The sequence below is a fragment of the Leguminivora glycinivorella genome, chromosome 2 (assembly GCF_023078275.1).
Source record: "Leguminivora glycinivorella isolate SPB_JAAS2020 chromosome 2, LegGlyc_1.1, whole genome shotgun sequence".
Taxonomy (NCBI): domain Eukaryota; kingdom Metazoa; phylum Arthropoda; class Insecta; order Lepidoptera; family Tortricidae; genus Leguminivora; species Leguminivora glycinivorella.
Genome location: NC_062972.1, coordinates 15,868,498 through 15,895,079, shown reverse-complemented (window position 1 = coordinate 15,895,079; position 26,582 = coordinate 15,868,498). Strand labels below are relative to the sequence as shown.

The following is a 26,582-nucleotide window of genomic DNA, read 5'->3' as shown; positions in this document are numbered from 1 at the left end:
TAGTTAAAATTCAGTAAAGTACTATTTATAATAAGTATGTATATCGTCGCTAACACTAGTACCCATAGTACAAGCTTTGCTTAGTTTGGGGCTAGGTTGATCTGTGTAAGGTGTCGTCCAATATTTATTTATTTATTTATATGTACAGTACTTTTTTGGTGGTGCGCAGGCCCCGAAGGCCCCACGGTCTTGTCTTTTGTATTTTGTTTACCTTTAGTGTTTTTACGCGAGGCCGCAGGCCGAGCTACAGATAGATAGTGCTCCCACGCAGAATACTTTTTACACACTTTTATAATTGTTCTGCGTGGGAGTTGGACCTCCGGCCCGCCGCTTCGCTTTTTAGACACTTTTATTATTGCTCTGTGTGGGAGCACTATCTGTCCGCAGCTCGGCCTGCGGCCTCGCGTACTTGGGAGCACCTCGGGGACGCTCCGGACCTTCGACCCTACCCGGAGCTCGGCCTTCGGCCTTCCCTGGGTTTCTAAGCTCAGCGTTGGGCCTCCGGCCCGCCGCTTCGCTTTTTAGATACTTTTATTATTGCTCTGTGTGGGAGCACTATCTGTCCGCAGCTCGGCCTGCGGCCTCGCGTACTTGGGAGCACCTTGGGGACGCTCCGGGCCTTCGGCCCTACGCGGAGCTCGGCCTTCGGCCTTCGCTGGGTTTCGAAGCTCAGCGTTGGGCCTCCGGCCCGCCGCTTCGCTTTTTAGACACTTTTATTATTGCTCTGTGTGGGAGCACTATCTGTCCGCAGCTCGGCCTGTGGCCTCGCGTACTTGGGAGCGCCACGGGGACGCTCCGGGCCTTCGGCCCTACGCGGAGCTCGGCCTTCGGCCTTCGCTGGGTTTCGATCAGCGTTGGGCCTCCGGCCCGCCGCTTCGCTTTTTAGACACTTTTATTATTGCTCTGTGTGGGAGCACTATCTGTCCGCAGCTCGGCCTGCGGCCTCGCGTACTTGGGAGCACCTCGGGGACGCTCCGGGCCTTTGGCCCTACGCGGAGCTCGGCCTTCGGCCTTCGCTGGGTTTCGAAGCTCAGCGTTGGGCCTCCGGCCCGCCGCTTCGCTTTTTAGACACTTTTATTATTGCTCTGTGTGGGAGCACTATCTGTCCGCAGCTCGGCCTGCGGCCTCGCGTACTTGGTAGCACCTCGGGGACGCTCCGGGCCTTCGGCCCTACGCGGAGCTCGGCCTTCGGCCATCGCTGGGTTTCAAAGCTCAGCGTTGGGCCTCCGGCCCGCCGCTTCGCTTTTTAGACACTTTTATTATTGCTCTGTGTGGGAGCACTATCTGTCCGCAGCTCGGCCTGCGGCCTCGCGTACTTGGGAGCACCTCGGGGACGCTCCGGGCCTTCGGCCCTACGCGGAGCTCGGCCTTCGGCCTTCGCTGGGTTTCGATCAGCGTTGGGCCTCCGGCCCGCCGCTTCGCTTTTTAGACACTTTTATTATTGCTCTGTGTGGGAGCACTATCGGTCCGCAGCTCGGCCTGCGGCCTCGCGTACTTGGGAGCACCTCGGGGACGCTCCGGGCCTTCGGCCCTACGCGGAGCTCGGCCTTCGGCCTTCGCTGGGTTTCAAAGCTCGGCGTTGGGCCTCCGGCCCGCCGCTTCGCTTTTTAGACACTTTTATTATTGCTCTGTGTGGGAGCACTATCTGTCCGCAGCTCGGCCTGCGGCCTCGCGTACTTGTGAGCGCCACGGGGACGCTCCGGGCCTTCGGCCCTACGCGGAGCTCGGCCTTCGGCCTTCGCTGGGTTTTGAAGCTCAGCGTTGGGCCTCCGGCCCGCCGCTTCGCTTTTTAGACACTTATTATTGTTATACCTGGGAGCACTGTCTGTCCGCAGCTCGGCCTGCGGCCTTCGCTAGTTAGTTACGTCCCCTCCTCAGTAGCGGTGGTCCACACAACGTTTCACGTTATCCATCGCGGCTGTGTCCCTGACGCAGCCTACTTTAATTTTTTTTTTACAATAAAGAAATATTTGGAAACCTCGACAAAGTGAATAATAAAAAAACCAGCCAAGTGCGAGTTCTACTCGCGTTGCAAGGGTTCCGTACACTACAAGAAGGGCTTAAGCGCCTCCTTTTTAGTAGGAACTTAAGCCATTTTTGCGAATAATCGATATTTTGAACAAAACGAAACAGAAATGAGTTTATATATGTAATATTCAAATGCGCTCACACAATTTCAAGAGATTTGGTAACTCCTTGCGGCGGCAGTGAGTGAAATTCGTAATTTGAGTTTTTTTATTTTAAATCCGACTTACGCTTTACTGTAGATTTCTAATAGGTTTTCCTGTAATCTATTGTATTTTCCTGTATTGAAAACTATCTCGTGTATTTTTTTGAAAATTTTATGCTTAGTAGTTTCGGAGATAAGGGGGGGGGGATGGTCATTTTTGGCCTATTTTCTTAAATTACTTGAAAATTACTTTACTAAAAATTATTAAAAAAAAATATTTTTGAAATTCTTATAAAAAGCTCTTTCATTTGATATGTAACACAATACTAGAAACTTAAATTTTTAATTTTCACTTTTACCCCCCAAAAGTGGCCCCTATAATTGAATTTTATTAATTTAAATTACATTACAATTACAAATTTCATGTTAATCGGTTCGGTAGTTTCGGAGAAAATTGGCTGTGACAGACGGACACACAGACACACGAGTGATCCTATAAGGGTTCCGTTTTTCCTTTTTGAGGTACGGAACCCTAAAAACTACTCATTTTATTTCAACGAAACGTTTAGGACTGATATCGATGCCGAGTTCCGATATATTCGGATGGTAATAAAGCAAACAGTCGCGATTTAATTTAATATATTATGTATTTATAATAACTTTTAAATAGGGTTTAATCGTGTAAACAAGTTATTTACTCGTCTATGTGTAATAATCGTGAAAATATTCTGTATTTCATTAAATCACGATGATTGCCGGAGTGTAGAGAAATAGTGATCTTTACATATCGTTACCAAACACGGGTCCCGTTTGCTTTATTGCCTCAAAATCATAAAACAAAACATTGAAGTGGTTTCTTTTTAAAATAATTTTGACGTTGACCGTCTTGGCAACCTTCTGTGTTTTTCTCCAGCATTAAAATCGCTCAATAGAGAAGACGCCCGCCGACAAAGGGAGTCGTGAAGCCGTTAAGCCCGAAGTTACAACGCTTTGGCTTTGTTTTCCTCGACGTAACGGTCTATTTCCTTGAGATATCTGGATCTATTAAAGTGAAAGCATAACAAGTAAACGGACATGTTTTGGTCAACCAATGGTCGAATTTATTAAAATGTTTTATGCAGCACATACGTTATCTCAGTTATCTGTCTATGGCAAAGCCAAATGTGACAAAAAACAAGTAATCAAAAGGAGTTCAATATATACCTGTTTTTTTTTAAGTTAAACGCAAAAGACTCTAAAACTGTATTTTTTTTAATTATTTTCTTTCCCATCACGGAACAATGGTATTCCGGACCTTTGGGAGGCGTGCGCGGGGCCGAAGCCAACGCGTAGAGGCCCTTTCGACACTTTAATGAAATGTAAGGGGTGTACCCCGAGCGGATGTTGCCCTTGCCCGTATCATGGGACACACGCAGAGGCAACACCCGCCAGGGTGTAAGGACTATTTGAGAGTTAATGGAATCTAAAATGAACTGGTCTATTTTGATGAAAGTGATGGACTAAATACTGGGCTATGGATAAAAAACCGGACGCCTGCCTAATAAAACGGTATCCAATTTTATTTCCGGCAGACGGTGACTCGTCCCCACAAGATGGGCCCCCACAAAAAGCGACATCCAAGATGGCTCAAGGGCAACACCGGTGTGAGAACTCAAGGGTGTCGAGAGGTGTACACCGCTTTCTGCCCAGTGACTGTTAAGCCACTGTACCAACTCGCGTCTTATGCAAATTTTCACTTCCACCCCTGGGGCATGTAGCCCTAACGACTCCACTCTGGACGGCCAGCCAAGGCAAGCCAGAGGTAAAGAGTACTGTCCCACCCACCCAATTATTTTCTTATTATTAAGCTAGAAACTCAATAAGGAAATGCAACGTTTCTCGTTAACATGTACAATACTAACCATTTAGTACCATTTGTTTAAGAAAAAAACTTTAAAAAAACAACAACCTTGAAAGCCTATTCAGTCTATTCACCTGACTTAGTTCCTATTGCAAATAAACTACAAGTCACGAAAGAGCTCACTAGTAAGTATCGGAAGAACCTTGGAGTTTTTTAAATGTTTTTTAGCAAATACCTCAATACGAATTATGTTGAAAGTGCTCGTTTTCGGTTTTAAGATCATTAGATCTGACTACGCCAACTTTAAGAATATAAAAATAGTTATTTGTTATACAAGGGGGCAAAGTTGTATTTTAACGCCGAGTGTGGAATTGAAAAACGAGCAAGTGAAAGGATTATATAGTTGAACCACGAGCGAAGCGAGTGGTTCGAGAATAGAATCCTGAACTTGCGAGTTTTTTAACACACGAGAAGTAAAATACATTGGCACCCGAGTGTAACACAAAACTTTTCCCCTCGCTATAGCGAGGAAACTACAACGCAAAAAATGCGTTTATCACTGCTTCCAGTAGTTCCACAGGTGGTAAATCATCTTTATTACTGGATTCACCTACTTTCATCAATTTTAAAGCAGTTAATTTGACTTTATTCAACCATAACCTAATGTTTGTTATCAGAGTAGAAGGACAAACGCAGCTGGGAAGAGAGTGAAATATTTAATAAATAATATTATAAAATAATGTATGACATGTTTACAAATACAGATTTTGTTGTCGAGTGACAGGCAAAGGGAACACTAGCCTATGACATCTAAAATTCAAATTAAAATCTATAGATGGCCAGCGTTACACTCCAACACAAATTACTTTACCCACTAGTGGATAAAATGCGTTTTTACCCGCTAGTATTAAAGGACAAAACACGTGTTTCCGAGCTAGTGAGGGGAAAAAAATGTTACACTTATTATCGTAAAACCTACGGTCCGACACTGTCATGGGACCCTATTAGGACTTACAAAATTGCGTTATTGCAATGGAAAATTTCGCGTTAGCCACGCTCGCGTTATTATTTTCATTCTATATACACACCCTGTTTTTATAGAATTCCGTTAACTTTAAGGGAATGTTCTTTAGGTCAAATACAATTAATTTCTCTAAGAAACAAGCGTCTTAAATCTTACGGATAACGAGTTATTAAAAAAGTAAAAAAAAAATACTGAACACGTGTTTAACAGCCTTTACCACTTTACACTAACTGGAATATTATTCTAAAGGGTCTCTCACACTAATTTATTCATTTAATATGTATGAAAACGATGAAAAATATTTTTGCGAATTTAACTAAATGTGATATACAGGGTGGTTCCTGATAACGAACCTAACGACATGTCGAATTTAACGGAAAACAAAAAAAACACGGTATATATGTCCCAGGACGGCGGGATACTAAATATTTTCAGTGTATGATTTTAGTTTGCAAATCAAATTAAGCCAAGTAAATTGATTCGCTCCAAGTAAAAACGGGCACTTACAGAAAGCGTCTTAAAAGTATTAAATTGGATCACCACCTCCACCGGATTAACACCAAGTCACGGTCGAACGTTAAAAGACGTAAAAAGGTATCTTATTCTATCGGGCTTAAGGTTAAAAACGATTGTGTATTTTTTAATGATTAAGCACTAGAAGCAACAGTTTGCTTACAAAGCTACTTGTAATCCACGTGAGATCCGAGTTTATAACGCTGGCGGAAGCCCCACTCAAACAATCTTCATAAAATAGTGGGTAGTAAAGTTCCCGCAGTACATGCCAACGGTTCACTTGGCTTGCAATAATCTTGGCTTAGTTTACGATGTAGGTAATTTACCTACTTCGATATTTTCAGTTAGCGCCAATACTAGTGGATAAAACAATGCACCAAGAGTACGTGACATCCTGAATAACTTTTCTCGCATATCTGGGGGTACGGCAGTGCCCCCGCCAAGTCGAGCAAAAAGAGGCACGTTTTATTTTCACTAACACACCGAAAATCTTCTAAAATATTTTTAACCTCGTCAATTTAAAGCAAAAATCAGAAATTACCAACAGAACTGATTCGTGTTATTTTGTAAATTGGTGGGTAAAGTATGTCCTAGTGGTGTCCAGGTGAATATACTAAAAGCCCTTGGGGTTAGGGGCACATACAAACTTTTATTTTCTTTAGAAATTACTCTAAAATACGAAAAATGTGTGTTTATAACGTATCTTCAAATATTTGTTTTAATATTGTAATCTAAATAACTCGGTATGTTATATTAGTCCCGTAAAAAAATATGTCATAATTCTGTATTTTTTCAACTTGACTATGTAAACAATTTCCAAAATGAAAATTATTTTAAGTAAATAGATAAACCCGCTCAATGTGGTTGTACCCTTAATGCATCTCTATTTGCCAGCAATCTTAATTATATTCGAGTGGTTTAGGTACATTGTAACACTATACTACCACTTAAGCTCCTGTTCAAGTCTGAAAAGCTGCTTAAGTGCAAAATCGATGGAAACACACTTAAGTTTATATAAAGTAAGTTCATTGAACATTTCGTATTTTCAAATGATTTCGGGGAATGCTCGAACTTTTCTCAAGGTGTAGTTTATGTTAAGAGTGTTTTCTGATTAAAGCGAACATATAACTAGGTATTAACAACATCAACATGAAACATTCTTGAGCAGTTCAGTAAATTTATTGTAACATGTTTTGCAGTTTTAAAAACTTAAAGCTTTTAAATATTCACTCGGCAACTATAAATAGATATCCTGTAAGGTTTAAAATAAAACACCATAATTAACATTTATTTGTTCTGAAATGTGTTTTACGTTTGTTTTTGACAAGCAATATAAGCCACGTGCTACCTTACAGTGATTAAAATGGCGGCTCTTTATGATGGGCTTCCATCTGGATACACAGGCATTAAATGATTTATACATATATTACGTTTTATTCTTTTAGTGTTTGGTATTTAGTTTATTTCCAAAGAACTGCTTATACAAGATGTTCCTGCACTAACCATGATTACAAAGAAAACTTAAGCGAAACTTTTTAACATATGTAGTTGTAGGTATTTTTATTTAGGAAATCCAAAAAGCGGTTTTATCAAATAGTACCTACTATAAAAAGTACACCATCGGTTTGTGATTAGTATGTGTGTTATACATAAAACTTACTGTTGTAAATATCCTGAAAGTAAAATCAAAATTTTAACTATAAAACTCCCGTGAGTCTCAGACATATTTAAAAAATATTTTAGCGGGTTACTCACGTACTAAGTCGATATTTATTTTATTTATATATTTCATCAAAAAGTAACACAGCATTACAGTTTACACTAAGGCACTGTGAAACTACAAAACACAAAACAAGGCACAAACGATAAATAATACAAATTAAACATTAGATTTGGGCACAGATTTCGGGAGATAGGTCATGCCGGGCGATTTGTATAGAATACGCCTGTCGCAAGGTCTGCGCAACCCACACAAAGCACCAGTAATTGTAAAGATAATGCACGCACACACCTAATCCACACACACTTGTAGCTGGACGCTCCTATTGAGCAATACACGCGCATCATTTCAATGTATGTGTACACGCGAACGATAAGCGAGCGCGATCGCGCACGCACACAACGATAAATAGCGGGAACGCCTCGCTTCGTTTCCGAGAAAAATGTCTCACTGAGTGAATCGTTTTGTACACCGTTCATTGCGGCGCAAAACACTACACTGTTTACAATATGTTCCTTGTGTAGCCGCAATGTATAATGAACGTTTTAAAGCACAAGCAAACGTAAGGTTACATGAAATAAAAGGAAATAAATAGTATTTACCTATGAAATGTTATCCTATCGGCTTGGAAATTATTCAGGTCACTGCGATGTTTGCAAGTTATTATTGCACACTTCGGCATTTTTGATAAAACTCGTTTTTCGTCGGTGAACAGCGCGCGTGTACACTCGATGACAGCGGACGGCGAACTGGCGGCGCGCGGCTTGTCCTCTCTATAGAATTTTTTCCTCTGAGGATTTGGGCGACGACGTAACAGCGTGGCTCCGTTGCGTCGTCTGACTCGGGGTAGGATTCGGCAGGTTGCCGGTTGCGGGTTGGAACCGCCGAAATACCACACCTGTCGGCCAGAAGTCTGCGCATGCGATGGTGCCCTGCAGCGTGCGCGGCACGCGCACTACAAATGAAGTGAAGTGCTCGTACTGGCGCGTCTGCAGCTGCTGCACCCTCAGCGTGTAGCCAGTCTTCCGGCGAACGTACTCGACTCGATATAACGCTCGACATGTTTTGTTTTAAATCAAAATGATTGTAAGTGGCTTTAAGACTCATTAATTATGCCTCCGATTTAAGGTGACTCTCATTCATCGTGACTTACTTAAGTAGGTAATGGACGCCCATTGACATGGAATGTATGGAACTAAACTTTACACATTATAGAACTTTTTATTAGTCTTAAAAGTTTAATTTCGTGTGTAGTTAAGAATTTCACTTCTTCTTAAGAATTTCTCTTTCTTTTCATTGGAGTCATAGAAATCGACTGTGGGATATGGGTTCAATTGTGGTTTTAGATAATTTTCGATTTTAGAGATTCATTTTCTTTCAACCCCTTAATTGCTGAGAGTGTCACTGAAACTTTATTGAGACCGTTCGCGTGCTCAGGCAGAAATACCTTACACTTCCTTTGGAAAATCCCCCTTTTGTGTCTGTAAGTTTCATTGATTTGTGTAACAATCGAGTTTTAATCCACTTTGTTAATTGCACATTTTATAACATATTTTCTGAAATTATTCAACTGTCACACGCATTAATGATATTAAAGACTTAAATAGCTCCACAGTAGAAGTCACACAATAAAATAAAATAAACCAACGCGTTGCGGTTCGTTTACACACTCAATAACGTTAATCATTCGCGCCCACTAAATGAAAAGCTTTATTGCTCGGATAATTTAAATGCCTACGCTGTTGCATTATCTACCCACTGACATGGTTTGATACTTACTGTGGGGATTAGTGAGAATTGAAGTAATTCTATTGAACCTTCTCATATTATGTAGATTATGTGTATTATGTATCTTTGTTTTGCATTTACCTGATCTGATCTGACTATCTATTTCATGTTTATGTAAGAAAAAATAGTACATTGTGCAACAAGGGGAGGAAGTTGAATATTTACTAACGGGAGTAAAGACTCGAGTTAGTAATATTCATACTCCCCGAGTTACACACAATGTTTTTCATCACACTCGCAATGAAAAAATATGTAAATAGATGTAAAAAAGTTAAGTACGGTACAAGAAATTTCATTATTCCCTTGGGAGAACGATTTTTCTATAACTCACGCTCTGCCTGCGTGCAATAGCACATTTAAAGTGCGGGTGTGATGAAAAACTGCATTTACCCGTCTCGTCCCCGTACCCGGTATGTCCCGTCCACACGCACTAGTCGAACGCTTATAAGTACGAAGGTATTTTCTGCTAGAAAATCTCCCAGCAACTTATTATCAACCGCCTGGAGATAAGTGATACACCATTATGGTATCCCGAATCGTGATTTTGTCGCACGAAAATCGTTGCACAACGCGTCCACCATTAAAACAAAATCTCAGGTTTCAACGACGAAGAGTATCCTTAAATAAGTACACACGAGTGAGATTGGACGGCGAGCGTGAAACGTGAAATCCATTTGATGTAGTCAATAGCTCAGTGTTGTGTAAGTAATGGAATCTTTTCAGACCGCAACAATGTGAAACATATGTTGGAATACTGCATTTAATGGTGAACGCACAGTTTTGCAACCGTGGCTATAATTACGAGTTTGTTGTCCAAACAGGGATAGTTTGGGGTTGCAATATAAATAAATAAATAAATATTATAGTACATTATTACACAGATTGACTGAGTCCCACTCCCACTGTAAGCCCAAGAAGGCTTGTGTTGTGGGTACCTAGATAACGATATATATAATATACAAATATTTATATACATAGAAAACATCCATGACTCAGGAACAAATATCTGTGCTCATCACACAAATAAATGCCCTCACCGGGATTCGAACCCGGGACCGCGGCTTAGCAGGCAGGGTCACTACGCGCTAGGCCAGACCAGTCGTCAACCCCTATAATGACCGTCATATCCTATAATGACCATTGATGACAAATGAACGAGATAGAGCTGAGTTTGTTGCATTAGGTATTTAATTATTAAGCAGTCTTAAATTTCTTTTAAACAAAGATTTTAATTTTCTCAAAACCAAACACATGCACTTTAAAAACAAAATAATGGTTATTAATAACAAAATAGGGACCGCTTCCTGTGTTTTCGTTCGCTTGTTTATTACAAATAAATATATTAGCAAGAATATTACATTCTTGCTTCACTTTCGAAGTGAGCGTTAGTAAAATAACCTTGTCTTTAATTACGGGATTAATTCGAGATTTAATTTAAAGTGCGCTTGCTTGCTTCACTGCGCCTAAACGTGAGCGAGATTGACGAGCTGGCCCGGAAGCTACGATATCATGTTTTTGATTTAAAAAAAAAAACTGAAAGTTAAAATAGGTAAATGAAAAGTAAGCGATAAGTTCCCTCAAGTTTGATATTGCCAATGTTTTTAGCCAAGAAGCTATTTTTTATTTTTGGGTTTGTGCTAAGTTTATAGAATTATTTAAGGTAAATTTAGGCCTCTCTTCTTGATATTTTCTTATCCGAACCTACTGTACCGTCTCGGCTAATTTAGTGACGCAAAGGCAACGTTGTTCCACGAACACCCGAAGGTACAGAGGTACACAAAGCGGCAATAACCCGTTATGCTAGCTAGCAAAACTGATTAATTGCAGTGCGGCCGATCTAGCCGAAGTGACAATTGTTGACGCTAAGTGGCGATCAAAACGCAGTCTGTCTGGCTCTGTCGTGCCACTATAGAAGAGCGGTATGAGAGCTAGCTTCGCTAACGAGGCGTAAGCGGTTGTGACTTTACCTAGATACCCTGGTTTATGAAGCGGATCTGTTGGCTGCTATTAAACAGGAACGATTTCTTGTTTATAAATGAAAATTAACCCCAGGTGAGGTACTTTTCTTTTGATGCTGACTGCATTTTTACTCGCTTACGCTACGAAATCTGTCGGTTTTTGGAGCGAGTTCTCCTGTGGAGTTCTCTTTGACGCGCGGGGCTCGCGCGCAATCCGGCTCGCCCAGGCACGCGCAATGCGTACACACTACACAGGCTTTTTAAGAATTCCGTTCCAATTTCGTTGTTGAAACCAAAAATGTATGAACGCATAAGTATTTTTCGATTATTATTCTCTTTACATAAAGAGAGGTCGTAATTATTAAGCAAATTCGTTTAAGTATTCCGCTAGCGTCGAACTCATAAAGCTAGAATGCAATTTGTTAATGCGCAAATTGCGCATATGTAAAATGACGACGCCAAATAAACGTGAAAGCGAATGAACGTTTTCAGAACAAATTATTATAGGCACCAGATAATATCGTAAAAAGCTTTGAAATTATGTTGTGATGTTTGTGTCATCAATATTAAGATAAACAATTTTATTGTTTGTTTAGGATTGCGTTATTTCTTAAGATCTTAGATGAAAGTACTTATTTTATTGTTCAAAAATTGTCTTTGTCGATTAAATATTAAATTCTCGATTGTAAAGAGATGACTGACTCTACAGGTAATTAAATTTACCTGTCTGCTCTTTTTTAAACAAAATTATCAAGCAAATGGCACGGTACTTAAGTAGTCACTAATTAAACCCAGCAACACAGAAATGAGATCCGAAAGGGAAGAGGTTCTATTAAACTGCTACTCATCGGGGCTATCCGGCAAAACCTGGTTGCTCCGGACGATTCTACTCAGTCCAAGACATTGCGAGGGTTTACTGGTGAAGCCCGGTAAGTTGAGCAAACTGATGGTTTTTGAAATTCGAACTATGTGCAATTTCCACAATGTTGTTATTTCAAGGAAAAATTATCTCGATTTTTTGGGTTTCACCAGTAAACCCTCGAATTTGGTTTAAAAGACATCGGCGAACGGCGGCCATAGGTTGGAGCGAGAAGCAGCGATGGGACCTTTCGTTCACACCTATGGCCGCCGCTCGCGTCTGTCGCCTTAGAACTGTAGTGTAGTACAACTTGGCCTTGGTCGCACGAGTCAACCATATTTAGATGTACACGTTAAACTTTCGTGAGACATATTCAAATAATTAATTTAAATACGGTTGTACGCGACGGCTAAACTCCGCAGACTGCATATTTAGATGTTGCTGACGTCGCGCTGTTTTATAGACTCGCGCACAATGAAAAAAAAAATTGAATCTGTTTATTTCTAAGAAACATACATGCATTTATGAACTTAACTGCTAATCTTAAATTAAAAAGATTTATTTATGAAATATTGTGAATTACTGAAATGTGAAATAAAATCAGACACAACTCTATAAATTTGGCCTCTAGACGAGTTCTTGATAAATTGAGAACCTAGTCTTACTAATTAATAATTAATTAAAACATTTCTAAATGGGTCATAAACGATTCTTTGACAGTAAAATGTTAAAACATTATTTCGTTTAGTTTTGTTATATTTTATAGGTACCAAGGTTTTAAATGGAGTTTTTCAATTTGCACAGTTTCCATTAAACACTAAAAAGAAAGTCAATACCTCCGCGTTTGCTTTTAGACGTGTTTAACGAGGGTCTATATTAATTCGCATAACTGAATACTCCTAATATGAATTGGCATACCGTTTATTACGCATAACGTTTAATACGCATATCATTATTTCGCATAACAGATTTCGTATAATGCTAATGCGCATAATGTAAATTGTTATAACGATGAATTGGTATAAGTATAATAAGCATAACTTTGTTTCGTAGAATGTTTAAATGGCATACAAGAAAATTATATCTTCACCACACTAACGGGTAACGGCTTACTTTTCTGTTCAAAAATAGATAGCAAAATTGCATTTTATCCACAAGAGTTCAAAGTAATTTCATACAAATTTTAACTTGATGTCTTAAGCTAGCTGATAGAATTTTACCTATAAATGATGATTTTGAATCATAAATATTGAAGAAATAGATGGATTTGATTTAGTTTGATGTTTTATAGTCAGTATTTTGTACGTGTTGGGGTGGTGAAAAATTTGGTTTTCAAACTCGGTGGCAATGTTTAACGTGCCGTACGAAGGTTAATGTGCCTTGAAACCCTCGCAACGCTCAAGATTCCACTTTTAGAACCACTCGCTACGTTCGCGGTTCAATATTGGAATCTTCCGCTTCCTCGGGTATCACTATCGGCACGTGCGATCAGCGAAAATCTGAACGATGAAATAATATTATTTAAATACTATCCATTTTCAATTTCTTTAGTAAGGTACAGCGGGGCAAATCTAGACTAAAAGGCAATTGTTACTAATCCATTTTTTCCGTTATTACACTATTTCCATTATTCCATTATTACATGTACCCACTGAACACGCTTACTATATAACTGGTAGAACTCTATTTTCTGAAAATCACTTATGAAAAACGAAAAAACTTAATAAGTAATGTATAAATAAAATAAAAACTCCTTAACTCAAATAATCCTTTTAATTTAAGATAAGCAGATAAGTTCATAAATGCATGTATGTTTCTTAAAAATAAACAGTTTTTTTTTAATAATGCAAACACTGTAATACATGGAAGAAATTGACCAGTTACATTTGCCCCCACTCGAGATTTGCCCCGCTGTACCTTACTTACCCCTATTTTTTTCAAGCTTAATAAGTGAGACAGTATAAAATTAAACACTCAAAATCGAGCGCTCGAAATTGGAAAATCAGCCCCTGATTGACCCAATCGCTTTCTTCATACAGTTAGTAAGTATGGCAATTCATTTTAGGATAATTAAAGTTATACGAAATAATAGTATGCAAATTTCAATTATGCAGATTCATTGTTATGCGAAATAAGAATTATGCATTTTTAATATTATGCTTATTCAATGTTATGAACAATTATGTTATGCCAAATCTGTTATGCGAATTCAAATTATGCGAATTAATGATAGGCGAAATAGAGGGCACCCGTTTAACGATCATTAACAGTGCACTGTGCTACATTGTGTCGATGTTTTCGTCCTAGATGCGGCATTTCAGTGTGACATTCTATGGTAAATGGTACGTTATGGCGGTCGGCGCTTACATTGTATACTAGCACAGAACTTAACACAGTATTATGGAGTAGATATTATTAAAAAGCATTAACGTAAGCACCAGCCGTCATCAAATAATCGTACCTACAAATAGCGTCGTGACAGGGTGTGCCACGAGGTACTTGGAAGATGATGCACTGAACTGCCTTGTTGGTGGTTTTGGATATCACAGAATTGAAACCAGTAGTAATTTTATAATTACTATATATTTAAGAAATGTTAGTTTAGGATCAAGGAGGAGTTCTGTCCTTTGATCACCGTAATGTTGAATTAGGAGCTGCTTTAACATAGTCCAATTTTGGGCTAAGTAGTCATTTTCGCTTACCAATTCAGCTGCTTTTTCTATTAGCCTAGACGTAATTACTTCTAGTATGTACGAGTACCGCTCATCAGACCCATTTCGGTACTGTTGTAGCACGAAATCGCATTTTCTTATGAACCTGCTTAATTGACGTGGGTCGCCGTTGTAGGTCGGAATGATTTTCATCATTTCGCCTAACGTTGGCATTTGCGGGTTTCGACCGCTTGTATCTTGTACTACAGGAATGCCTAGAGGAGGCATCCTCGAATTTACTTGATACACTGGTGCATATACGTGATGTGCGTTTGAGCGATAGGGAGAATATGATGATGGTTCGGCTTCATCCGAACCACCTTCCTCATGGCTTGGCTTGAGTTTGAGTCAATTCTATTAATGGGTTCAAAGGTTTTCTATCATATTTCATTTGCTTACACAATTCACAACTATTAATAACTGCAGCGATTATTTCCTTCATTTTAGGGAAATAATACTGTCTCTTTAATTTATTATATGTTTCATTTATTCCTCTATGACAGGTTTTTCCATCATGGTATTTCTTAATAATTTCTTTTTGTTCTGATTCGTCGGTTAATACAGTAACTCGTTTAGTGCATTCTATAAATGGTACATTTGTTTTATCAAATAAGTTAGCAGTTGTTTGATAGAAAATATTTTTTAATTGCGGTGAATTAAAATAAATGAAATATTTTTTACTTGGATTTAGATTATTTTTAATAAAAGTTTCAATCATTTTAGCATCTAATGGTAAGAAAACTTCTAAACACTTTCCTTTATTCACGATTTTAGTTTCGTTTTTATACCAATGAGTAAATAAAATTTGATTTGGTTTTACGTCTACAGCCTCATATAACTTTGGAATAATTGAATCATTGCTATCCTCAATTTCATCTATGTCATCTTCGTTTTCATTTTCTGAAGCACTTAAAGTTGTTTCTGAAATATTATCAGAGTCATCTGGTATATCGATAATGTTACTATTCGAACTTGAACTTGGAGCCTCCTGTGTATTTAAGGCGTTTACCTCTATTCTCGATAAAGCGTCCGCATTAGTATTTTGTTTGCCCTGTTTATAAATTATCTCGAAGTCATATTCCTGTAATCGGAGTCTCCATCGAGTTAATTTACTATTAGGTTCTTTTAACGAGTACAGCCATGCTAATGGTCTGTGATCCGTGTAAATTTGGAACTTTTTACCGTAGAGATAAGGTCTAAAATGCCTTACTCCCCAAAGTACAGCAAGGAGTTCTTTTTCAATCGTACTATATCTTTGTTCGGTTGAGTTCAAGGTTCGGCTAGCATAAGCTATAGGCTTATCATTACCAATATTTCCTTGAGATAACACTGCGCCTAATGCTGAGTTAGAAGCATCAGTCGTTAAAATAAATGGCTTCGTAAAATCTGGATATTGTAAGATTGGTGCATTTGTTAGCAGCGTCTTACATGTCTCAAACGCGTCTATGAATTCTTTAGTGACTTCCACTTTTTGATTCTTTTTTAACATTTGAGTCATTGGTTTAGTAATTTTAGCAAAATCAGGTATAAACTTTCTATAGTACCCGACTAATCCTAAGAAACTTTTTATTTGTTTCCCGGTTGTAGGAAGAGGGTATTTTAATACTACACTAATTTTATCCTCATTTGGCTTAAGGCCTTCTTTTGTAATTTTATGACCTAGATACAATACTTCTTTTCTAAGGAATTCTGATTTATCCAACTGCACCTTTAAGTTGGCTTTTCTTAACGTTGCAAATACTTTCTTTAGACACGGTCATCATCTTTTGTCCTAATATGGTGCTTAATTTGGTGCGTGAACGTTAACGGAATATCTTCATGGAAGAATATGTCCTTATATTCTTGACACAAAGCTATTATCGCTTCACGCTCCTCCTCATTCATATGATCCGTTCTTAATTTATTTAAATTTTGCATGAGTAATTCTTCCTTATTCGGTTCTTCTTGTATATAATGACATAGTATATTACTATCTAATTCTTTAACGGAAAATGGCGAATATATATCAATAACCATTTCTTTGTCACCCGTATTTCGAACAGTAGTTTGAGCAAACCCATTACTACATTGTAATAGAGCGCAAGGCATTGCAAGACCTTCCGTAAAATCGACTTGGTCGATTATTCCTTCACCCTGTGCTAATAAGGTTGGAATAACGACTCTTTGTTCGCTACGCGGTTGCACCGTTATAGTTAGTAGCGGAACTTTTATTGACTTGGTTTGAGATAATTTTATTGGTATAGTAGCCTTATTAGTTATTAAAATATCGTTTTCCAAGTCAATTTTAGAATTTAATCTTTTTAACAAATCCATTCCTAATAAGCCATCATAACAGTCGTTAATGTCAAAGACATAAAATTTGTGTTCGATTTCGCTCTCGTTGAATAACCTAAATAGCGGTATTTTTACGACTGTGTCGTGCGTGCTTACGGCATGTGTAGTAACAACATTGAATGACTCAGTTTCCTTGTACTGAAAGTAAAATTTATTGCTTATTGTGTTACTAAGAAAACAGCGCGAACTTCCCGTGTCTATTAATAATTTTATTTTTAGATCAGGGATTATAATATAAGGCAAATATTCACTTTTTATGATTTCTTTGCCCCTATTGAGGCCATCTTTTGTCCTAATATGGTGCTTAATTTGGTGCGTGAACGTTAACGGAATATCTTCATGGAAGAATATGTCCTTATATTCTTGACACAAAGCTATTATCGCTTCACGCTCCTCCTCATTCATATGATCCGTTCTTAATTTATTTAAATTTTGCATGAGTAATTCTTCCTTATTCGGTTCTTCTTGTATATAATGACATAGTATATTACTATCTAATTCTTTAACGGAAAATGGCGAATATATATCAATAACCATTTCTTTGTCACCCGTATTTCGAACAGTAGTTTGAGCAAACCCATTACTACATTGTAATAGAGCGCAAGGCATTGCAAGACCTTCCGTAAAATCGACTTGGTCGATTATTCCTTCACCCTGTGCTAATAAGGTTGGAATAACGACTCTTTGTTCGCTACGCGGTTGCACCGTTATAGTTAGTAGCGGAACTTTTATTGACTTGGTTTGAGATAATTTTATTGGTATAGTAGCCTTATTAGTTATTAAAATATCGTTTTCCAAGTCAATTTTAGAATTTAATCTTTTTAACAAATCCATTCCTAATAAGCCATCATAACAGTCGTTAATGTCAAAGACATAAAATTTGTGTTCGATTTCGCTCTCGTTGAATAACCTAAATAGCGGTATTTTTACGACTGTGTCGTGCGTGCTTACGGCATGTGTAGTAACAACATTGAATGACTCAGTTTCCTTGTACTGAAAGTAAAATTTATTGCTTATTGTGTTACTAAGAAAACAGCGCGAACTTCCCGTGTCTATTAATAATTTTATTTTTAGATCAGGGATTATAATATAAGGCAAATATTCACTTTTTATGATTTCTTTGCCCCTATTGAGGCCTTGACTCGAAAATTTGGTTGATCCTCATCAAATGAATTAAAATGAACACCGGGGATGCCATTATAATCTGGATTTGCCCATCTCCTATCTAATTGGCCAGGGCTTGGCTCGTTGTACACTACTTCAGGGGTAGGCACTGAACTTACCATAGCACTTGGGGGATGTGGGGAAAACGTCTAAAATAAAGTTGATTAGATGGAGCATACCAAGTAGGACAGACTTTATGTTGGTTTAGTTTAACATTACTTACGCCTGGTTTCGGCGTTGGAGGTTTAGTAGGGCGCGGAGTATAGGTCGGTTTATTATAACTTGACCTTGGGTTCTGAGAACCCTGCGCATGGTTTGTCTGCGCTTGAGGCGACTTGTTGTGACTGTTATTATTCGGTGGTTGGGATTGTTCCGATTTATAGTAACTTTGAAAATTCTGCCTCGGGGTGTAATTAGCATTATTTCCTGAGGTAGACGTACTTGGACCAGGATTATTTTTCTTAAAATCCTTTTGCTGTGAGGTTCCTGGCTTTTTAATTTGAGAATTAATTTTCCTATTTTTGTAGTAATGATGTGGGGGAAAACGTCTAAAATAAAGTTGATTAGATGGAGCATACCAAGTAGGACAGACTTTATGTTGGTTTAGTTTAACATTACTTACGCCTGGTTTCGGCGTTGGAGGTTTAGTAGGGCGCGGAGTATAGGTCGGTTTATTATAACTTGACCTTGGGTTCTGAGAACCCTGCGCATGGTTTGTCTGCGCTTGAGGCGACTTGTTGTGACTGTTATTATTCGGTGGTTGGGATTGTTCCGATTTATAGTAACTTTGAAAATTCTGCCACCCGTATTTCGAACAGTAGTTTGAGCAAACCCATTACTACATTGTAATAGAGCGCAAGGCATTGCAAGACCTTCCGTAAAATCGACTTGGTCGATTATTCCTTCACCCTGTGCTAATAAGGTTGGAATAACGACTCTTTGTTCGCTACGCGGTTGCACCGTTATAGTTAGTAGCGGAACTTTTATTGACTTGGTTTGAGATAATTTTATTGGTATAGTAGCCTTATTAGTTATTAAAATATCGTTTTCCAAGTCAATTTTAGAATTTAATCTTTTTAACAAATCCATTCCTAATAAGCCATCATAACAGTCGTTAATGTCAAAGACATAAAATTTGTGTTCGATTTCGCTCTCGTTGAATAACCTAAATAGCGGTATTTTTACGACTGTGTCGTGCGTGCTTACGGCATGTGTAGTAACAACATTGAATGACTCAGTTTCCTTGTACTGAAAGTAAAATTTATTGCTTATTGTGTTACTAAGAAAACAGCGCGAACTTCCCGTGTCTATTAATAATTTTATTTTTAGATCAGGGATTATAATATAAGGCAAATATTCGCTTTTTATGATTTCTTTGCGCGTCACGACGCTATTTGTGGCGCAGTCGGCTGAGGATTTTCCGAAGAACTACTAGGTGACCTGATGCAGTGAAGTAAGTGGCCACAGCTTTATTGTTTTCATCCCTGCGAGTTCTCTTCTTTTAAGAACTAATCGGAAAAAGTTCCTACAAAAATTGAGCGCTGCTGCGAATTTATCTAAATTACATATTGATTACTGAGAGAAAGCTGAGGGATCGGGAGGATCCAGAAGGTGAAATCGAAAGTACTCACTCAGAAGACACCGTTCCTTCCTTAACAAACCCCCCCCCCTACTTGTTTCTTTTATTTGTTAAAATTTTAATATAGGAGCTCCGTAGGTAAATTATCCGTAGGTAAATTATCCGTAGGTTAATTATTATTCATACTATATTTTTATATCATTGACCTTAAATGAATATATAGTTCAACAAACGGATATTACTGCTTAAAGTATTAATATTTTATGTGTTTTAAAATTTTTATTGTGTGTGTGTATTTTGTATGTTATAAAACTTAAATTTTTATGCCCAAGGGGACATATTTTACGCTTATAGATAACAGGGAGTGTACTACAGTTCTAATAAAAGTAGTACACGATTTAAGAACTCGTCTTTGCACGTTAACACAATTAAGTAATATTAATAGTGCATATTCTTTATTTTCTTGTAAAATAATCTATTTAACCTCTTTAGGTCAATTCGCCATTAAGATTGAACAAATAGATTTTTAAATTTAATTTTTCTCTCCTTTCACCGTAAATTTGTAGATGGATCTGTTAGCTCAGGCCGCTGATAACATGAATCAGGCACAAGCCCAGGTTCCAGCTCAGGTTGAGGCCCAAGCTCAATCCCAAGAGCAGGCTCAGCAGAGGTAGTAACAACATTGAATGACTCAGTTTCCTTGTACTGAAAGTAAAATTTATTGCTTATTGTGTTACTAAGAAAACAGCGCGAACTTCCCGTGTCTATTAATAATTTTATTTTTAGATCAGGGATTATAATATAAGGCAAATATTCACTTTTTATGATTTCTTTGCCCCTATTGAGGCCTTGACTCGAAAATTTGGTTGATCCTCATCAAATGAATTAAAATGAACACCGGGGATGCCATTATAATCTGGATTTGCCCATCTCCTATCTAATTGGCCAGGGCTTGGCTCGTTGTACACTACTTCAGGGGTAGGCACTGAACTTACCATAGCACTTGGGGGATGTGGGGGAAAACGTCTAAAATAAAGTTGATTAGATGGAGCATACCAAGTAGGACAGACTTTATGTTGGTTTAGTTTAACATTACTTACGCCTGGTTTCGGCGTTGGAGGTTTAGTAGGGCGCGGAGTATAGGTCGGTTTATTATAACTTGACCTTGGGTTCTGAGAACCCTGCGCATGGTTTGTCTGCGCTTGAGGCGACTTGTTGTGACTGTTATTATTCGGTGGTTGGGATTGTTCCGATTTATAGTAACTTTGAAAATTCTGCCTCGGGGTGTAATTAGCATTATTTCCTGAGGTAGACGTACTTGGACCAGGATTATTTTTCTTAAAATCCTTTTGCTGTGAGGTTCCTGGCTTTTTAATTTGAGAATTAATTTTCCTATTTTTGTAGTAATGCTCATCGAAGTGAGCCTGTTCGAGGGCGTATTTAAGTGCTTCTTCAAGAGTTTTAGGCTCTTTTATTTGTATTGCTCTTAATATTCTTTCCGGAATATTATAGAGAAACACATCTAGCGCGGTATTGTTATATATCGTCATTTTAATTTGTAAAGCGGATGCGTCACTTTGTTCCGCTATTTTTGAAAACAATTGGTTTTTAATTGATTGAATCCTAGCACAGAATTCATTTAATTTCTCACCACTTTTTATAGTAAGATTTTCTAATTCGGTTTTTAAATGTTTTTCTGTCCTTTGATCACCGTAATGTTGAATTAGGAGCTGCTTTAACATAGTCCAATTTTGGGCTAAGTAGTCATTTTCGCTTACCAATTCAGCTGCTTTTTCTATTAGCCTAGACGTAATTACTTCTAGTATGTACGAGTACCGCTCATCAGACCCATTTCGGTACTGTTGTAGCACGAAATCGCATTTTCTTATGAACCTGCTTAATTGACGTGGGTCGCCGTTGTAGGTCGGAATGATTTTCATCATTTCGCCTAACGTTGGCATTTGCGGGTTTCGACCGCTTGTATCTTGTACTACAGGAATGCCTAGAGGAGGCATCCTCGAATTTACTTGATACACTGGTGCATATACGTGATGTGCGTTTGAGCGATAGGGAGAATATGATGATGGTTCGGCTTCATCCGAACCACCTTCCTCATATCTATCGTTTCCTAGATTTAAGTTTTCCTGCATTCTATTAGTCAGGTCGTCTTCCTGATACCTCTGCTGAGCCTGCTCTTGGGATTGAGCTTGGGCCTCAACCTGAGCTGGAACCTGGGCTTGTGCCTGATTCATGTTATCAGCGGCCTGAGCTAACAGATCCATCTACAAATTTACGGTGAAAGGAGAGAAAAATTAAATTTAAAAATCTATTTGTTCAATCTTAATGGCGAATTGACCTAAAGAGGTTAAATATATTATTTTACAAGAAAATAAAGAATATGCACTATTAATATTACTTAATTGTGTTAACGTGCAAAGACGAGTTCTTAAATCGTGTACTACTTTTATTAGAACTGTAGTACACTCCCTGTTATCTATAAGCGTAAAATATGTCCCCTTGGGCATAAAAATTTAAGTTTTATAACATACAAAACACACACACACAATAAAAATTTTAAAACACATAAAATATTAATACTTTAAGCGGTAATATCCGTTTGTTGAACTATATAGTCATTTAAGGTCAATGATATAAAAATATAGTATGAATAATAATTAACCTACGGATAATTTACCTACGGATAATTTACCTACGGAGCTCCTATATTAAAATTTTAACAAATAAAAGAAACAAGTAGGGGGGGGGGTTTGTTAAGGAAGGAACGGTGTCTTCTGAGTGAGTACTTTCGATTTCACCTTCTGGATCCTCCCGATCCCTCAGCTTTCTCTCAGTAATCAGTATGTAATTTAGATAATTTCGCAGCAGCGCTCAATTTTTGTAGGAACTTTTTCCGATTAGTTCTTAAAAGAAGAGAACTCGCAGGGATGAAAACAATAAAGCTGTGGCCACTTACTTCACTGCATCAGGTCACCTGGTAGTTCTTCGGAAAATCCTACCGACTGCGCCACAAATAGCGTCGTGACAGGGTGTGCCACGAGGTACTTGGAAGATGATGCACTGAACTGCCTTGTTGGTGGTTTTGGATATCACAGAATTGAAACCAGTAGTAATTTTATAATTACTATATATTTAAGAAATGTTAGTTTAGGATTTACAACTGAACTGAGAGAGGAGCAAGCCCGGAATGAATCATGGAGGGACGCAGCCTCCTTTTATACCGAAAGTACAATAGGTCATTTTAGAAATTTGCAAATTAACATAGATTTCTTTAGAAGTCCTACATTGTAAGTTTTACGATTCCTTGTATGTGACTTTTGGCCTCCGATACGGATTAGTTAAATGACGGAACTAATTTACATTGGAAACGCAAATATTATACAAAGTTGCAATTTCTAGGGTTACATATGAAAGTGGTGGGTTCCTTAACTACCTACTTATACAAACCACAAACTTCAATGAATATTTACCAATAACATACGCATACATACATACAATCACGCCTGTATCCCATGAAGGGGTAGGCAGAGCACATGAAACCACTCAAGTTTCAGTGCCACTCTTGGCAAATAAGGGGTTGACAGAAAACGAAATTGTGACATTGCAGTGACAGGTTGCCAGCCTCTCGCCAACCACCAATAACATATGCAGCCAAAATTTACAGCACATAACACTCATTGTATTGTTTTTCAACGAGACATCAGTTATAACGAAAAAAAAACTACCCTTTTGTGATAATTTTTTCATTGACTGTTTTATTGTTCGGAGAATGGCTACCTATAGCCTGACAAGTTTTTATTTGACCCTCGCCGCGTTGCGGATTTTCAGCTGAACTAATTTCTTTTACTGGCAAGGATTACTATTTGACACCCGTTGTCGAAAGTCATCGAATGTCAGTGATGTAAACATGAAGCAAATATTTTAAATTTTCTAAAATATTTAATTGTAAATACATAAAAAAACGTTATTTTGTTATATAATCGTTATTTTTGTATAAAAAGGAGCAACGATTTTTTTAGAAACGATTAACACGTCCCTACATTATACGGAAATGATATACGATTTGCCCTAGTCGCTAAGAGCAAGAAGAAGTATTGCATAGATTTCATCGAGGGAACCGGCCCCTTCCTCTTCTCTTTGTGGGGAGTAGTCACGTGCGATTTTATGACTATTAGGCTAAATCGGATCAGTTTGACCCAAGGAACAATTTTGCCAAGCAGCACCGCCACAGGCAAAAGTGCAAAGTCGCTGGCCTTACTTATCCTATTTTGGTCACCAAACACAAATATGGCAAAGGGAAAACGAGCATAGTTTGAAAATTATAAGTTCTAGCTATATACTTCCAAAGACAATATTGTAGAAAATTTTATAGAGAATATACTTCTCTTAGGCATTATTATTGTAGCTTTTACGGTTTTCATGGAAATATAAAAAAACTGAAAACAGGGATATAAAAGTGGGGGGAAAGAGGGGAAACATTGACACCTCGGCGTGTTTCTACTTCTATTTTTTCTTATAACCCTATAAGCTATATACATGCCAATTTTCATGCTTTCTGCCAGACGGGACTATACATTCATACTAATTATCCCTTAACGCCCCGCACTATTACTTTTCGAAGTTATTGTTAATCACCCCTGGGCGAACTCGAATTTCAATGAAAACAAGGTAACTAGATACTGCGGTTCTGTTTTTTGTATACTAAAGAAGTATTATTTATGTTTGGTGGTATATAATGGCTTCTTTGCCATTGGCGTAGCATAGAAAATTAAATCCATAAAATAACGCACTTATGATCAGATCAGAGTCAAAATATATCATAAAAAATACTGGAAGCAGTGATAAACGCGCTTTTTGCGTTGTACTTTCCTCGCTATAGTGAGGGGAAAAGTTTTGTGTTACACTCGGGTGCAAATGTATTTTACTTCTCGTGTGTTAAAAAACTCGCAAGTTCAGGATTCTATTGTCGAACCACTCGCTTCGGTCGTGGTTCAACTATAGAAACCTTTCACTTGCTCGTTTTTCAATTCCACACTCGCCGTTAAAATACAACTTTGCACCCTTGTATAACAAATAACTAATAGGCACATGTTGTTCGTTTTGTCACAGAATATATAATAGTACAAGTACAGAAGGCTCACTCCTTTGATGTTCACAAAATGCCGCCATTCTAAATTCTTACCTACATTAACAAACGGACCGCACGCGAGCAGCCAACATTGAATTTTATTGCGCCGCGCGAAGGTCGTCGCCAATGAATGGGCCGCGAACTCGCGGCCGCTGACATGTACACTGACATAACTCTAATAATAAATTGAATATACTCTAAGGCCATTTCACATTATCCGATCCGATATCGGATGTCGAACCGACATCCTACAGAGTGTCAGGCAAAATAAATAATTTTACATTCAACGATATAAATATATATATTGTTATATATATATTCAATATTATATTTGTAAATAATATTGCTATACTTGTCATGCTTTCTAAATTTATTTTTCTCACTGCACCCACATTCGCGAATTTCTGTTTGGCCCTATGGTTGACTGGTAGAGAATGCCTTAAGGCATTAAGTCCGCCATTTGTACTTTTTTCCAATTGTGCAATAAAGTTTAAATAAATAAATAAATAAATATATCTACTAAAAGATGAAAAACCTAGTATCCGCAATTCGGACCGATGCATTACAACCTTTTTTTTTTCAATGGAAATTGTCAACTAATTTGCGCCATTTTTGTCACGCACACTACTACATACGTATACCTACATTATATACGCACACAAACAAATATTATCGGCCGACAACTGGCGGGGGGTCCAGCATGCCAAAAATAGTCGGAAGCGTCCTGCCGATATCGGCAGTTCGATGGTGCCTCGGACAAAAACTGTTGTAGGAGAGTGCCATCGGCATTAAATCCGCAATTTTTGCGTTTTATATCGTTTTTTAGTAATAATGATGTATTAAATACATAAATGAAGACCTGGAAGCGCATAAATCTTACATTTTACGTCCTTCCTACATCCGATATCGGATCGGATAACGTGAAAACGGCCTAAGGTAGAGCAGAGTCTAACTGGGGAAGTATACCTCCGCTTTACAAAAGACCGCAGTCAAGTAGCACTAGACCTTACTCATTGTTGTGTTCCTGCCGGTGAGTAAGGCAGCCAGAGCTCAACGAGGGTACGGTATGCTGACAACGGAAGTAATTAGGACAATAGATTGTCCTTTGAGTCGTCGGCACCCAGGCCCCTTCTAAGTACATATTTGTACAAGTTTCTAATGAGTCGAGTCGGCAAAGCATATGTGCCACTCCTTGAGTGGCAGGCGTCCATAGGTTACAGTGACCGCTTTCCATCAGGCGGACCGTATGCCTGTTTGCCACCTACGTGGTACAAAAAAAACTCTCGACGAATTCACCTTAAACATTAAAAACTAAATCAAAATCGATTGATTCGTTCGGGAGCTTCATAGCCACAGACATACAGACATGTCAAGCGTCAAACCTATTATTATTATAACACTCCGTCGTTTTTGCGTTGGTGGTTAAAAACAAGAAACCTCCTTCAAAACTATAATAAAACACAACTTTCTAAGAATTTTGGTCAAGTGCGAGTCAGATTTCGACATTTCCATACAAAAAGGTCATGAGCGCCTGACGAAATGTAATGGCAACGTACACTAAATTTCGTACTTTAAAGATTTTGCGTATATTTTGAAAACTATAAGAGATAGAGCAAATAGACTTCAGATTTTGGTTGTCGGTGGCACAATTTTTTTGTTTTCGTATATATACACCTTTTTTGGACCTATGTGGGCAATATAAAAATTATTAAGTTTCTTTATTATTTATTCACCGCTAACATATTCTGAATTACTAGGAAATCCAAAAGCTAGCTG

General features: G+C 38.2%; 2 protein-coding genes across 3 annotated transcripts in view; both read right to left on the bottom strand.

The window, feature by feature from the left end:
* Positions 1 to 26,582, bottom strand: part of LOC125235425 (angiotensin-converting enzyme-like) — a 180,968-nt gene that overhangs the window by 96,638 nt on the left and 57,748 nt on the right. The gene's annotated exons all lie outside the window — the stretch shown is intronic.
* On the bottom strand, positions 14,416 to 23,100 carry LOC125238595. The gene is made up of 2 exons (XM_048145952.1): positions 21,768 to 23,100; positions 14,416 to 14,903 (listed from the first exon to the last, which is right to left on the bottom strand). The coding sequence occupies exons 1-2, from the start codon at positions 21,940 to 21,942 to the stop codon at positions 14,416 to 14,418; spliced, it is 663 nt and encodes a 220-aa protein (XP_048001909.1). The 5' UTR covers positions 21,943 to 23,100.